At 43.5% G+C, this 16831-nt stretch overlaps 1 protein-coding gene across 1 annotated transcript in view; it reads left to right on the forward strand.

Annotated features, from left to right (window-relative positions):
- The window catches only part of LOC124551118 (sensory neuron membrane protein 1-like), a 291988-nt gene that overhangs the window by 154012 nt on the left and 121145 nt on the right, over positions 1-16831 (forward strand). The window contains exon 6 of the mRNA XM_047126065.1: positions 14976-15190. Coding sequence (XP_046982021.1) covers positions 14976-15190 — 215 coding nt within the window. The remainder of the gene's footprint in view (positions 1-14975; positions 15191-16831) is intronic.

Raw genomic sequence — 16831 nt, forward strand, 5'->3', positions numbered from 1 at the left:
CTTTTGCAAATAAATTCATAAAACTTTGTCAGTATAACCAGGAAGCATTCAGGATTCGCACTTATAGCAATGGAAGTTCAAAAACATAACAAAATAAATTTTTTTACATCTGAACTTTCATCTTATTTTCACCTCCAAATACTCCAAAATACCTGTGTACCGTGTTTTCAGCAATCTCAAGTACACTGTTCTTCATAAGTGAGAGAGATTCTTCAATGAATTTTTCATAGCATATAAACCATACTTACAGGTGTATGAAACTCTAGAATATATTTAATTTATGATAAAATGAGTGAACTGTTACATTTTAAATTTCATGTATAGAAAAAACTCGAAGTTTATTGTTAAATATGTCGATTTTTACCACAGTTTTTAACAGATTTGGAAAATTCCAGAGGTTCATACACCTGTAAGTATGATTTGTATGCTGTGCAAAATTCATCGAAGAATCTCTCTTACTTATGAAGAAAAGCGTACCTATATCAACAAATGCAGCCAATAGCAAGTGAGAAAATGATGGGATTTCACATGTAAAAAGAATTTAATTTTGGTATATTTCTGAACTTCCACTGCTATGAGTGTGAATCGTGTATCCTTCCTGGTCATCTTGACAACGTTTTATGAATTTATTTGTAAAAGTATAGACAGTGGACATTAAAATGTCCTGTGGTGTCTCTCCTGCTCCAAGTCAGCCCGTTCGACGTCCTATCCCCCTTAACATCTATGGTCATCAGTCCCCTAGAACTTAGAACAACTTAAACCTAACTAACCTAAGGACATCACACACATCCATGCCCGAGGCAGGATTCAAATGGCTCTGAGCACTATAGGACTTAACTTCTGAGGTCATCGTTGAGTCCCATAGTGCTCAGAGCCATTCTGAGGTCATCAGTCCCCTAGAACTTCTAACTACTTAAACCTAACTAACCTAAGGACAGCACACACATCCATGCCCGAGGCAGGATCCGAACCTGCGACCGTATCGGTCGCGCGGTTCCAGATTGTAGCGCCTAGAACCGGTCGGCTACCCCGACCGGTGACAGTACAATGTTAAGAGGTTCTCTCACATCATTATTAACAAAATACGGGGTTTCGTGAGCAGGTCGAAGGGTGACCTATCTTTCATTACAGTAGCCATACAGAACACAAGTTCGCAATTTCCCACGATAGGTGTAACTGTGTAGTAGCACCCGTCACTCCTACATCGCTCCACTCCATGACGGCATGCGACAGCTGCCGTATCTTAGCTCGACATGCAGAGCTTGGCTGCAGGGCTAGGTATCCGGTGAACCTGTCTAGCCCATTCTCTACGAGTGGAGAACGTTGAAAGGCAGGAGCGGTGCGTGTAACCCGAGAGACTATGGGCTCTTCCTGTTCAACAGGTTGGCTTCTGTCAACCGGGGTCAGCGCCCTTACTTGTCTAAACATGTGTAGCGCACACATCGATTTTGTACGTAACCTTAGACTCGCCTGTGGACTAAACTGCAGCAGCACACTTGACTTTTGAACGTAGCGTCGCTCAATTCGTGTTCACTCTACGTTTAATGAAAGGCGAGGCATGCGCCGTTTATACCACACTGAAGAGGCAAAGAAACAGGTACACTTGCCTAATATCGTGTAGGGTCCCCGCGAGCATGCAGAAGCGCCGCAACACGACGTGGCATGGACTCGACTAATGCTGTGGTAGTGCTGGAGGGAATTGACACGACGAATCCTGCAGGGCCGTCTATACATCCGTAGGAGTACGAGGTGGTGGAGATCTCTTGTGGACAGCAAGTTACAAGACATCCCTGGTACGCTCAATAAACGTTCATGTCTGGCGAGCTTGGTGGCCAGCGGAAGTGTCTGAACTCATAAGAGTATTCCTGGACCCACTCTGTAGCAATTCTGGACGTGTGGGGTGTAGCATTGTCCTGCTGGAATTGCCTAAGTCCGTCGGAATGTACAATGGCCACGAATGGATGCAGGGATTCAGACAGGATGCTTACGTACGTGTCACCTGTCAGAGTCATATAGAGACGTATGAGGAGTCCCACATCACTGCAACTGCACACGCCACACACCATTACAAAGCCTCCGCCAGCTTGAACAATTCCCTGCTGTCAACCAGGGACCGTGGGTTCATGAGGTTGTCTCCAACCCGTACACGTCCATCCGCACAATACAATTTGAAACGAGAGACGGCCGACCAGGCAACATGTTTCGAGTGATCAACAGTCTGGCGGTGTTGAGGGGCCCAGTCGAGGCGTAAAGCTTTTTGTTGTGCAGTTATCAAGGGTACACGAGTTCCCTTTCGGTTCGGAGAGCCCATATCGATGGTGTTTAGTTCAATTGTTCGCATGCTGACACTTCTTGATGGTCCGACACTGAAATCTGCAGCAATTTGCGGAAAGGTTGCACCTCTGTCACGTTGACGATTCTCTTCAGTCTTCGTTGGTCCCGTTCTTGCACCGGAAAATCCCCACTTCATCGCTACCCCGGAGATGCTGCATCTCATCGCTCGTGCGCCAACACAACATTCAAACTTAAACATTCAAACTCACTTAAATCTTGATAACATCTACATCCATATTCCGCAAGCCACCTAACGGTGTGTGGCGGAGGGTAACTTGAGTACCTCCATCGGTTCTCCCTTCTATTCCAGTCTCGTATTGTTCGTGGAAAGAAGGATTGTCCGTATGCCTCTGTGTGCGCTCTAATCTCTCTGATTTTATCCACATGGTCTCTTCGCGAGATATACGTAGGAGGGAGCAATATACCGCTTGACTCCTCGGTGAAGGTATGTTCTCGAAACTTCAACAAAAGCCCGTACCGAGCTACTGAGCGTCTCTCCTGCCGAGTCTTCCACTGGAGTTTATCTATCATCTCCATAACGCTTTCGCGATTACTAAATGATCCTGTAACGAAGCGCGCTGCTCTCCGTTGGATCTTCTCTATCTCTTCTATTGTAAGTAGGCTGTTTAGGTGTTTATATTGGTAACGCCACGTAGAGCTCTGTATGAAAATCACTGACTGTGTGTGCAGTCTGTGGCTGGTTTGCGTTGCTGGATTTCGCTATTGTCGTGTTGGGCAGTTGGATGTGAACAGCGCGTAGCGTTGCGCAGATGGAGGTGAGCCGCCAGCAGTGGTGGATGTGGGGAGAGAGATGGCGGAGTTTTGAGAGCGGATGATCTGGACGTGTGTCCATCCTTAGACAGTAAATTTGTAAGACTGGATGTCATGAACTGATGTGTATATATATATATATATATATATATATATATATATATATATATATATATATATATATATATAATGACTTTTGAACACTATTAAGGTAAATACATTGTTTGTTCTCTATTAAAATCTTTCATTCGCTAACTATGCCTATCAGTAGTTAGTGCCTTCAGTAGTTAGAATCTTTTATTTAGCTGGCAGTAGTGGCGCTCGCTGTATTGCGGTAGTTCCAGTAACGCAGATATTTTTGAGGTAAGTGATTCATGAAAGGTTAGTCAGGGCCATTCTTTTGTAGGGATTATTGAAAGTCAGATTGTGTTGCGCTAATAATATTGTGTGTCAGTTTAGTGATGATCAGAATAAGTAAAGAGAGAAATGTCTGAGTACGTTCAGTTTTGCTCAGCTGTTTGAAAATCAAATAACGTAAGGGGCTTATCAGCACAGTCATTCATAAATTTTTCCAAGGGGACGTTTCACTATCAACCCTATCTGGTACGGATCCCACACTGCTGAGCAGTATTCAAGCAGTGGGCGAACAAGCGTACTGTAACCTGCTTCCTTTGTTTTCGGATTGCATTTCCTTAGGATTCTTCCAATGAATCTCAGTCTGGCATCTGCTTTACCGACGATCAACTTTATATGATCATTCCATTTTAAATCACTCCTAATGCGTGATCCCAGATAATTTATGGAATTAACTGCTTCCAGTTGCTGACCTGCTATATTGTAGCTAAATGATAAGGGATGATAACTTCCCATTGTAGCAGCAGTAACCGATCTAACACCGGCGCCAGACACTTGTTGTCTTATATAAGTGTTGCCGATCGCAGGCAGCGCCTTATTCTGCCTGTTTACATAACTCTGTGTTTGAATACCCATGCCTATACCAGTTTCTTTGGGCCTTCAGTGTACAGTAAATATGGCCACGTCAGCGTTAATGTCAATCAGCACAGCACATAAACACTGAGCTTCATTTAAGCCGTTAGGCCTTTTCTTGTCGATTCTCGGCGGCGGTGTGTTTGAAATGTTTTCTCCGCCCACCTTTAAGAAAATCACGTGACTTCAGCACTGGGTATAGCGGTTGTGACCTCCATCGCAGACGCGTCGCAAGAAGGAGTGAAATGTAGGTAAGAGGGACTGTGACGAACTTGCCATCGCATGGCATGTCCACGGTGGCAATGGCCAGAACTGAGGTAAAATCTGGTTCCACAGTGACATCATTAACCAGCCTAACAGATAAGGTGAACTTCTGAACTTTGTTCGCATGTGTCGACATCTTTCTGTCTGAAGCGACGTCGAGCGCAGGAGGTGATGTCGCAGGGCGCACGCTTTCGTACCATCACAGAGGAAGGTTGTAGGCACCTTTGTACCAAATTTCAAACTTAAGCTCTGGAATGGGAGACGCTTGCGGATTTCCAAAAAGTGAACCTTTAATTCTGTTGCGCAACGTAGTTTCGATATCGTCCTTACCTAACGAATTTCTTCAAATTTCCATATTTAGGGCAGTCATCGCCACGACAACAGACACATCAAACTGACGTTCAGCAATGATAAGAAGTCAGGCGGTAGATTTTTTCAAGGAAATAAACCAGAAATTGATTCAATACTGTACAGATTTTCATGTTCACCTTTTGACGTATTGCCTGTTGGCTGTTGCTTCGGGATGTTCAGCCGAGGTTTGTTTAACGATTTTTATGAAATTTCACCATCACGAGTGGCTGAATCATCAAAACTTCATCCTCTACTCCTGGTGGCGAGCTGTAGTCTAGTTTGCGGCTGAAGATTATAAGTAGCTGTCTGTCTGAGGACATTATCCAGGTCATTACCGCTGCAGTTCTCCCATCGCTAGCTGCAAAGGTGGTTTGTTGCGGCACGCGAAACCAGGATGCGTCCGCTTTGACGTTTTCTTGTTAAAAGTATTGTGTAATTTGCGAGTCTCTGACTTCCCTGAAGAAAAATGCCTGGTAGCTCGTCTTCACAGAGATAATCTGCCTCTCAGACAATTTTACGGATCTCGTTCAATAAGAAAGACAGTACATTTTTTCTCGGGCAATTTCAACTGTAAAACTGTGCAGTTTGTTGCGGGGCGTCGTGGAGTATATCCACTTCAGTTCCTATAGTTTGAGAAAGTTCCGGTATATGGCAGCGCTTTGCATAACCATCAAAATAGCGACTGGAGAGGAGATGCATTCCAAACCGAGAAAATTAAATCATCGCAGATATTCAGACATGCCACACTGGACATGGAATTCGATACGCACTAGGTTTTCTGAGATCTAGATCGTCTTCACCACTACAAAGAATAGTTCCTACCGTCGCTAAAGGGGTGCAAAATACACTGGATGCCACATTCCCGTAGAAGTGTGCCGATACTTCCAGATATTGGTGCAGTATAAGGTAGATAAGCGAATTTAGGTTTCTCTTCCTTGGTCTCAGTCCCAACCCGTTTATCGGTCTTTTTGATTTTTGACTGCGTCGGCCGTCCAATTTAATGATCAGAATACCCATTCCTGCGTTAAACTATTCGCAGGTGCTGTAATTAGCAGGCGAGGCCCTACTTATGTGATAGTGCTTGAGCTGTACGGACCATAGTCAAACATCGAATTTCCTTGCGACGGATGGTAATGGTTCGAGACGTGGAAACAGAGGTCAGTGTGTGTTGGTTTTCTGTGTACACTGTGCCCTGGCAATTGTCCGCTCTCCTCTTAATTAACGCGTTGTGGAAAGGTAGTTGGATCTCTTTTGCGAATTCCATCGTGAATTTTGTATTACGACGGATGGAGTTTAAATGTTCCGGGAAGTCTTGCCGGTTTCCCACTCCAGGTGGCCGCACTACAAATATATCCACTTGGCGATTTCTAGCGACCTTGCTTCAAAGTGTTCCATGTGTAGGTTCACCATGACAGCCGATAACGGACTGCCCAACGCCGTCGGGTTGTGCATAATATCTTCCGCCGAATAAGAAATGAGAACATGCCTTGTTCCATGGAATCAGCAAGTGAAACTCTCGTGAAGAGAGTTGATGATGATGATTGGTTTGTGGGGCGCTCAACTGCGCGTTCATCATCGCCCGTACAGAGTCCCAATTTTTACACAGTTCAATCTAGCCTCTGTCACGAATAATGATGATGATGAAATGATGAGGACAACACAAACACCCAGTCCCCAGGCAAAGAAAATTCCCAATCCGGCCGGGAATCGAACTCGGGACCCCGTGATCCAGAGGCAGCATCGCTAGCCACTAGACCACGAGCTGAGGACTCGTAAAGAGAGGAACTACATCGAAACTGTCCATTATATCCGTATCCTGGGGCCACAATTGACTGCTACTGTGTAGGGAGTTAGTGAAGTTGCCGGCGAGGTGTTTGCAGTTCCCCACGTATTTGTAGAGAATGTGTTTTAGGTACACTCATGTTCAGAAAAAAATAGATCGCCTTGAACGACTAGAGATAGGACGTTCACATTCACATGACATGTACATTAGTATGATCTGCAGAAATGACTAGCATTTAAATCATGTCGGCCCGCGGGTTCAAGGTCAACATCGATATAGCGGCGCAACGCCACCTACAGAGAAAATGTGCCTGCGGCTCCCGTTGTCACTATAAGCGGAAGATAATGGATCAGTGCGATTCGAGCAGACGTGCAGGATGCGTCGCAAACGTATGCGTGAATCGTTCCTTCAAATCAGTGAGTTAGAAAGATGGCGCCTTATTCCCATAAGAGAATGTGATGCATCCATCCGGGAAACTGCTGCTCGTCTGGGACCAACAAGGGGACCTCCCCATCGCACCCCCCTCAGATTTAGTTATAAGTTGGCACAGTGGATAGGCCTTGAAAAACTGAACACAGATCAATCGAGAAAACAGGAAGAAGTTGTGTGGAACTATGAAAAAAATAAGCAAAATATACAAACTGAGTAGTCAATGGGCCACATAAGCAACATAATGGACTACGTGAGATTAAGAGCACCGTGGTCCCGTGGTAGCGTGACCAGCTGCAGAAAGAGAGGTCCTTGGTTCAAGTCTTCCCTCGACTGAAAATTTTACTTTCTTTATTTTTGCATAGTTATTATCTGTCCGTTCGTTCATTGACATCTCTGTTCACTGTAATAAGTTTAGTGTCTGTGTTTTGCGACCGCATCGCAAAACCGTGCTATCAGTAGACGAAAGGACGTGCCTCTCCAATGGGAACAGAAAACATTTGTCGCAAGGTCATAGGTCAACCGATTCCTCCACAGGAAAACACATGTGATATATTCTATACGACACTGGTGACGGCATGTGCGTCATATGACAGGAATATGTTGTCGACCCACCTAACTTGTACACTTGGCGAATGGGTAAAAAGATTCTTCTACCTTGCCCGGTTTAGGTTTTCTTGTGGATGTGATAATCACTCCCAAAAAAGTTGTGAAAACATAAGAGTTTGTCACATAAACTGAAAATAAAAAATTAAACTTTTTCATTCGATGGAAGATTTGAATCTAGGACCTTTTGTTCCGCAGCTGCTCACGTTACCACGAGACCACGGCGCTCCTGCGATGTTATCGTCCTTAATGTTGCGAATCTTCCCTTGAACTACTCAGTTTGTATATTTTGCTTATTTTTTCACAGTTCCACACAACTTCTTCCTGTTTTCTCGATTGATCTGTGTTCAGTTTTTCAAGGCCTATCCACTGTGCCAACTTATAACTAGTGGGACTGTAGAACGGATCTGAATCTTTCTAGGCTCTGGCGCAACAGTGGAATAGTGTAACACATCGTACACTACTACCAGAGGTGACAGTTTATCGCCGTTTATTACGGTATGGGTTACGAGCGCATCGTCCACGTCTCTACCTGTCTTTGACGAATGTGTGGCTCTAAGCACATCTGAGGACATCAGTCCCCTAGACTTACAACTACTTAAACCTAACTAACCTAAGGACATCACACACATCCATGCCCGAGGCAGGATTCGAACCTGCGACCGTAGAAACAGCGCGGTTCCGGTCTGAAGCGCCTAGAACCGCTCGGACACAGTGGCCGGCGACGAATATGTGGAAACATGCTAGGCGGCACTGGTGTATGAAACGATACACTGGGGACAGGAACGGTATTAGACACTGTTGTCGGACGAATGCAGATTCTGTTTGTTTAGAAATGATGGCCGCACTTTGGTTCGCCGCAGACAGTGCGAGCTGCATCACATTCACACATGACGTACAGCGCCAGTTCGAGGCCTTATGGTGTGCGGTGCTATGGGGTACAACCACAAATCACAGCTGGTGTTTATCCAGGGCACTGTGACCAGTGGACCAACGTCAATGACGCCCGTAACAACATCCCTTCTGCAGGACACCACAGATGTCATTTTTCAGCAAGACAATGCACGACTACATGTTGCTGCACGAACACGCACCTTCTTACTGTCACAGGATATCAGCCTTTTGCCTTGTAGACCACATCGCAAGACTTGTCACCAATGGAAAATATGTGGAATATGGTGAAACGACGTGTACAGTGGTGTGGCCCAGTTCCAACCAACACAGATGAACTTTGGAGCCAGGCGGATGCAGTATGGATGGCTATAACACCGGACGCCATTCGCGCGTTATATACGTCGAAGCCATAACGCGTGGAACGAATTAGCAGGACCCATGGCAGACCTTGCGCCTACTAGGTAACAGGACACATGCTGAACCGAGTTGATTGAAATGCTATTCGTTTCTGCAGAACATACTAATGTATCAAAAAGTCAGTGTAAATTTGAAAACTTAATAAACCACGGAATAATGTAGGTACAGAGGTAAAAATTGACACACATGCTTGGAATGACATGGGGTTTTATTAGAACCAAAATGCAGGATGGCGCTCCACCCCATATTACTAGACGCGTGAAAGATCTATTGCGAGCGTCGTTTGGTGATGATCGTTTGCCCAGCCGCCACTTTCGTCACGCTTGGCCTCCCAGGTCCCCAGACCTCAGTCCGTGCGGTTATTGGCTTTGTGGTTACCTGAAGTCACAAGTGTATCGTGATCGACCGACATCCCTAGGGATGCTGAAAGACAGCATCCGACGCCAATGCCTCACCATAACTCCGGACATCCTTTACAGTGCTGTTCGCAACATTATTCCTCGACTACAGCTATTGTTGAGGAATGATGGTGGACATATTGAGCATTTCCTGTAAAGATCATCATCTTTGCTTTGTCTTACTTTGTTATGCTAATTATTGCTATTCTGATCAGATGAAGCGCCATCTGTCGGACATTTTTTGAACTTTTGTATTTTTTGGTTCTAATAAAACCCCATGTCATTCCAGGCATGTGTGTCAATTTCTACCTCTCTATATACATTATTCTGTGATTTATTTTCAAATTTATACTTACTTTTTGATCACTCGGTACATGTCGTATGAGTATGAACGTCATATCTCTAGCCGTTCGAGGTGTTCTTTTTTTCTTTTTTTTTCTGGACGTGGGTGTATTTTGCCTTCTGGTGTCTAGTTGCATCGTGATTTTAAATATGGGTCTTAGGTTAATTCTTTCCTTAAGTACCTTACGAAGGATGTATAATCGTACTGGTACTGCTGCTAAGCCTAAAGACGCTTATGTACCTTACGATGCCCAAATATCCGGAAAAATCGGTAGACTCCAACGGCAATATGGCGTCCAGTATATTTCGCTCCCATCCAATAAGATAAAAAACGTGTCCCATAGTTGGATGCATTTCATGCGGAAGTGGCACGTCTCACGTGGAGCAGACTATCAGAGCAGTCCGGGAAATATGCAAGTAAATCATCTGTCGCCGAGCACTGCTTGGAATGAAAACGCTGAAACGAATATCGTGCTGCAAACTCCAAGTTTCTGAGACAGATTAATTAAGGAGTCTATCGAAATAAAGGTAACAGAAAACCTAACAGAAAGAAATGGCGGTTTCGTTTTAAACAACACCTTGGGAACCGTCGGCCATCGCATCCACCAGAGTTGGAAAACTCTGAGAGAAATTGCGTTTCACGGAATATTACTGCGATATCTCAGAAACAAAAGAGCATCAAGGGCTTAGTTGTAGAGACCCCGTACACAGAGAGAGAAAGTGGCCAATGCTCGTTAGACTGCAGATATGCACTGACGCCCGTCATATTTTTACCAGCATTTGTGTGGGAAATTGACTATCACAAGACATGTGTTTGACACAGAAACTCCAGCAGAAATTCCAGATTGTTATTTAGTATATGACTACTATAATTTAATGTGGGATAAATTAAAGCATGGCGTGATGCAGTGTATTATCCATTTATTACAACGTTCTGAAAAAGAAAGGGGAATGGATCAGACAGTGTGAATCGGATATCCAGCACTGAAGTTAGTATCCTCTAACCTTTATATAGTTTTTCCCTTCCCAGTTAATGTATTCCAGATGATTATATTAAATTTCAGCCTCCAGTTGCATAAGCAAAGAAACTTTACCTAGGTTTCGGCTATAATAATGAAGCTCTCTTCAGAAATGCCACAATATAAAATTACAATAAAACATGCCAGATATTGGCCTTGTCAAACTTAAAGTGTTAGTACTACACTACACAGTCATAAGACTGCGTCAGTTATTGTGCATGAAAAAGTTCCCATTTATGCAATTGTGACTGTGGCTCTGCATTGCCATTTATACAAGGGTTGGAACTTTAATAGCGGCAAATGTTTATTTACAACTTATACAAAATAGATAAATGTTTCAAAGTTTTACTGTCCTTCAGTGTAGTCACCAGAATTGAGTAACCAGTTGCCAGTGATGTGGAACTCGTAGGTTAGCTTTAGCAGCGTCAGTTGTGTTGATAGTTCGAGAGGAGCGGTCTATTTCCCAAATCTCTGTAACAGTTCTGAAACGAATGCCAAGAAGTGCTTCCTTCATCTAAGGAATCAAGTTGAAATCACAAGGGCTTAAGTCCTGGGACTGTGGTGGATTGCAGGCTGTGTTCCAAAAATGAACAGCTTAGAGAAAGAAGCGGCGAAATTTTCTGCAGGATCGGCCCATCACTTTGTACGACGATGCCCGGTCTCGTGTGGTACGAACTTACGACTGATTTGGTCGATCGATGGGGCTTGATTCCTGAGATGAAGGAACCACTTTATGGCATTAGTTTCAGGACTGTTACAGAGATTCGTCAGGCAGCAGACCGCTCCACTCCGTGTTTCAACACATCTGGCACTGCTAATTGTGTCCTACGACTTCCACATTGCTGGCAAGGGGTTATATCAATGCTGGTGACTACTCTCAAGGACAGGAAAACTTTGAAACATGCGTCTGCTTTGTGAAAGCTGTAAATTAATATATGCCACTATTAAAGTTCCAACCCCCGTGCCTGAGGAACCTGGATTACATTTTAATCTACGGTGAAGACGTGGGTGCAGGCTAGCATTCTAAGGCGGCACGTAGGCGCTGATTTGAAAAGGTTGAGAGCCACCAACTGAAAAAAAGTTACACATGAAATGAGATTTTTTTGATGCTGAAGGCATCCCCTTGCATGAATGGAGCCATACCTCAACATCAGAAAACAGGGATACATTAACATGCGACACTATCGAAAAAACTAAATTCTGGGTCGATAAACATGAAATATGGTATCTCACATGTTTCAGTATTTCGACCACTCTAGTTATTGACCTACATAGATCATATACCAGAGGTATCGGAGAACTCTACAAAAACTATGGCGTATGCTGCTAACACAAGCGTACTGATACAGGGCTCAATGAGATGTATAAATGACACAGCCAGGACAATACAAGAATAGGTTTACAATTGCTTCCCACTTTCAGCACTGACGTAATACGCCAGAAAGCCTGTGGTATGAGTATGCCTTCGAGTGGTGACTATGATGTACTAGAGAAAGTCAGCAAACTGACACAAAGGAAAAACAATTGAATATGGAATTAGAATGAAATTGAATACAATGTCCCGTTGGCACACATTTACTCATAACCAACATAAATTGTTTACCATGGATACTGCAGAACACTCCTAAACTGTCACAAAAAAGTGGCTGAGCACTATGGGACTTAACATCTATGGTCATCAGTCCCCTAGAACTTAGAACTACTTAAACCCAACTAATCTAAGGACAGCACACAACACCCAACCATCACGAGGCAGAGAAAATACCTGACCCCGCCGGGAATCGAACCCGGGAACCCGGGCGTGGGAAGCGAGAACGCTACCGCACGACCACGAGATGCGGGCTAAACTGTCACACCTGATGATACAAGTACAGTGATAAAGGATCCAAATGCATTCCTACCGGACATATCCATGAGAATAATGGCTGACAACTGGTTTATCGCAAAAAAAAAGCCCTTAAAAACAACTTTTATTGCTGAATTTTAGATCACGAAACTTGCTCATGGGCGCTAGAAGCAGATGTCAGTGGGTACACGCAAAATAAAACTACTCGTGAGAAAGTTATAGTCATCAAGATCGAGGACATGTGGTACCATCAGGTCGGTAAGTTAAACAAATATGCCACCTACACCCACTTTGGATTTATAAATGTCTCTTTCTCTGTGGAAAAAATGGTTCAAATGGCACTGAGCACTAAGGGACTTAACATCTGAGGTCATCAGTCCCCTAGAACGTAGAACTACTTAAACCTAACTAACCTAAGGACATCACACACATCCAAGCGCGAGGCAGGATTCGAACTTGCGACCGTATCGGTCGCGCGGTTCCAGACTCAAGCGCCTAGAACTGCTCGGCCACACTGACCGACTTTCTCAGTGGGCCTGCAGACAGGTTTATTAGTGTATTTGGTGTGCTTTCACATGATACTGTTTTCTGGGCACCATCTTTCGGGGCAATGCTGCTTAGGCCAAGAATAAATTTATTTTACAAACTCGTCAGCACTAAGGTCATGCAAAGTGGATGACCGAACTTCTTGCAGAAGTCTGTGCAGGAATCCAGGGGTCTTACACTCACACGTTAATACATATGCTCCCACATGGAATTTGCGATTAATAATAATTACGACTCAGCGCCCGCGGCCCACCTGTCTGGCCAGATTGTGTGGCCTTTCGGCAAAACATATAGGGAAATTTTTTGTATCTCCAAAATTACTTATTAATAATTTCAATGGCATTTTCATAATATTTATCACATTTTTTGTAACTCTGATATTTTTAACAGACCAGCATTAATTGTGAAAGAGTTACATAATGGCGTTAATTGTGAAATGGTTAAGTTATGGATAAAATCGTAATTGAACTGCACTTGAATACTGTTTTAAAATTTGTGCATAATTTAAACTTAAATTACTTTATAATACAAATTTATACAGTAAAAAATAAATGATTTAATACTCGCAATATTAATGTAATATGCAAGTAAGATGAATTTTAACTAAATTTAATAATAGTGGTAATAATAGCTCGTACAATAATCACATGACTATTTATTAGTGGTTCCATAGACTGTTATTAACAGATGGATATCTCGTCGTACCCGGTTTCTATCAACTGGTTACTCGGATTCCCATTTCCACATACACACACTTTATTTCTTCCTTTCTTAAGTAATCATTCCATGACGCTGTAGTCTTGGAAATAGATTAAATGGGTAAGCTAACTTTCTGTGAAACTGAGACAAAAGGAAATCTTCACTTTCCACCAGGAACATTTGTAAGCATATTGCTGAAAAATTACTTTACTGAAAAGGATTTTCATATTAAAGTTTTTCAAGTTTAATTAATTAAAATGTCGTTTTGAAACAAACAAATTAAATTCTGTTCTACGTGTTACTCTGAATTCAGGAAATTAAGTCCGTGTGCCACTTTTACATATAGCTGCCACAAAGCTATTAAAATTTTTATTTCCTGCATGTAGTTTCGAAATTACGTCATCATTCGTCAGATATTAAAATTTTAAAAATTGGTGTATAGTGTTTACATGATTTTAAAATAATAGTAATTTTAAAATTATTAAAAGAGAACAAGAAAATTAGCCTTATTTCACGTGCAAATGATATTATCTATATAATCCCCAAAAAGCCGCTGCAGTGTTTATTTTTCTGCAACTCATTTCAACAGTATGGCACCATCTAGCATACTTAAAAATTTTAAAATTGTGTGTGTAACTTCGTAATTTTAAAATCATTATATTTTAAAATCATGAAGTTGCACACACCATTTTAAAATTATTAAGTCCGCTGTTGAAATTAATTTCAGAAAATAAGAATTTCGGCAGCCTTGTGGTGGTTATGTACACAACATCAATTACAATAACTTGTCTTTCAGTATAAATAACTAAAAGAGTAATCATGAAAGAAAATACGGAACATTTTCCCTGACCCATGCCGCCATTCTCCTGAAGGGAACCTCCCCTCCCCCACCCCCACCCCCTCCGCCATCCCCTTACTCCAAAACGAGTAACAATGAATGATTGGAGAACCACTGTTCTAGATTGTTGAAGGCCTTAGCCAGGTCAAGAAAATGCCAATAATGTAAACTTTTTCTCGTTTACTTCTTTCGTAACCTATTTGCCTAGGTAAATAATGGGGAGGGTGAAGATCACCCAGCAGTTTAGCATCCTAAAACCATGGTAATCATCATCAAGAACAGGAACAGGACAAGCATTGGACCTTGCGGGACACTATCTTCAACGTGTTACTGTCATGCTGCCATTTGATAGGTGTACTATCCTTCTCCAACCTGTACTTCCTATTCCTCTTCATTGCTTTCCCGGAAGAATATTGGGTGTGTAGTATCGTTGCTGATTTTGGTGTTTCAGAAAAATGGCACGGTGGACGCCGGGCGGCTGCGGGTGAAGCGCGGCATCCAGAACATCGACGACCTGGGCCGCGTGGTGGCCTTCAACGGCGAGCCCAAGATGTCCTCGTGGCGGGGCGACCCGTGCAACGACCTGCGAGGCACCGACTCCACCATCTTCCCGCCCTTCAGGGACCCCAAGGAGCCCATCGTCGCCTTCGGCGCAGACCTCTGTCTGTAAGGCAAACCTATAGTACCGAACAGCATCCAGAGCCTCCTCCTTTACTCTGCAAAATAGTCTGTGGAACAGTATGATAGGACATGTGATAAGACATTAGGGAATAGCTTTCGCTGGTACTAGAGGGTAAAAAATGTAGGGCAACACAGAGACTGGAATCTACTCAAGAAATGATCGAGGACATTGTGTGTGCTACTACGAGGTGAAGAGGTTGGCACAGAACAACTTGTAGCGGGCAGCATCAAAGCACTCAGGAGACTCAGCCATCGCTGTTCGTCCATGGATGCAGAGGGCACTAAACATCGGAGTCTACATTGATGCTATGTTCTTTTACCAGCAGAAGGCATCCCTTAGAGTTACGCACCAAAATTTTTTTCTGAAATTACAGTGTGTCGACAATAAGTTGGAAATGTGTGTCTCACGGGAAGCGTGCCAGAGATAAGTCTCTGCAGTCACAGTATCCTCTGTGTCCTCGATGGCTCAGTATGATAGAGGGTCTGCCATATAAGCAGGAGATCCTGGGCTCGAGTGCCAGTCAGGGGACACATCTTCAACTGTCCCCGTTGATATTTATCAACGCCTGTAACTAGCTACAAAGGTTGGATTTCACTGTAGTTTCATTCTTCGAAAGCTGCTGCATCACCATTGGTGTCTGTTCTTTTGCACACCATGTTGATATAAAATTCTTTCTTGTCTCTGACTTGTTGGATGCCGCCAACCACGAATGCTCTCCTGTGACAATCTTTTCATCTCTGAGTAGCGCTTGAAACCTACGTCCTCTATTATTTGCTGGTTGTATTCCAGTCTCTGTCTTCCTCTACAGTGTTTACCCTCTACAGCTCCCTCTAGTACCATAGAAGTTATTCCCTGATTTCTTAACAGATGTCCTACCATCCTGCCTCTTCTTCTTGTCCAACCAAAACCTTACCCCTACACCACAGCTGCATAACTGCACCAAATATACGACCAAATTTTTGACTGGTTTCAGGAATTTCCTGTGGATGGAAATGCACATAACGCTCTTAATGGAACAAAATATAATAGTAACACAAGGAAATCGATAGGGCCGTTACTGTTTACAATACACACGCCTGACAAAAAGAAGCGAAGCCTCCAGAATGGGAAGAGGAACCGATGTAAAACGTCAAGGGTTGAGATGTGATGTTAGTGCAGTGATTTCAAAGAATTTGGCAGTGTGAACGCACTTATCAATAAGACGTTGCAGCCCGTCTGACCTGGAATTGTGTACTGATTCGGTTGGGAAGGGTGCCTTAAAGGATTCTTCTGAGGTAGGCTGGTCCAGAACTATTGTAAGTGATCCGCGATATCCCGAGTACTGGCATCGAGATGGAGTTACTGTATGAGCTAGTCGAGCACATGCTTCATTTGGGACAGATTTGGGGATCATGCTGGCCATGGGAATACCTCAGCATCAAGCAGACATTTCATAGAGCAACGTGCCATGGGTGGACGAGCACTGTCCAGTAAAAAAGATGGCGCCACGATAATGCCACTTGAGAGGTAACACACGAGGGCGCAGGGCGTCCATGAACTAATGTTGTGCAGACAGAGTTCCCTCAATCACAAACAACTGTAACCTGAAACCACACCTCATGGCTTGCCACGCCTCTCCAAAACAT

This window comes from Schistocerca americana, chromosome 9 (assembly GCF_021461395.2).
Source record: "Schistocerca americana isolate TAMUIC-IGC-003095 chromosome 9, iqSchAmer2.1, whole genome shotgun sequence".
NCBI classification, from domain to species: Eukaryota; Metazoa; Arthropoda; class Insecta; order Orthoptera; family Acrididae; genus Schistocerca; species Schistocerca americana.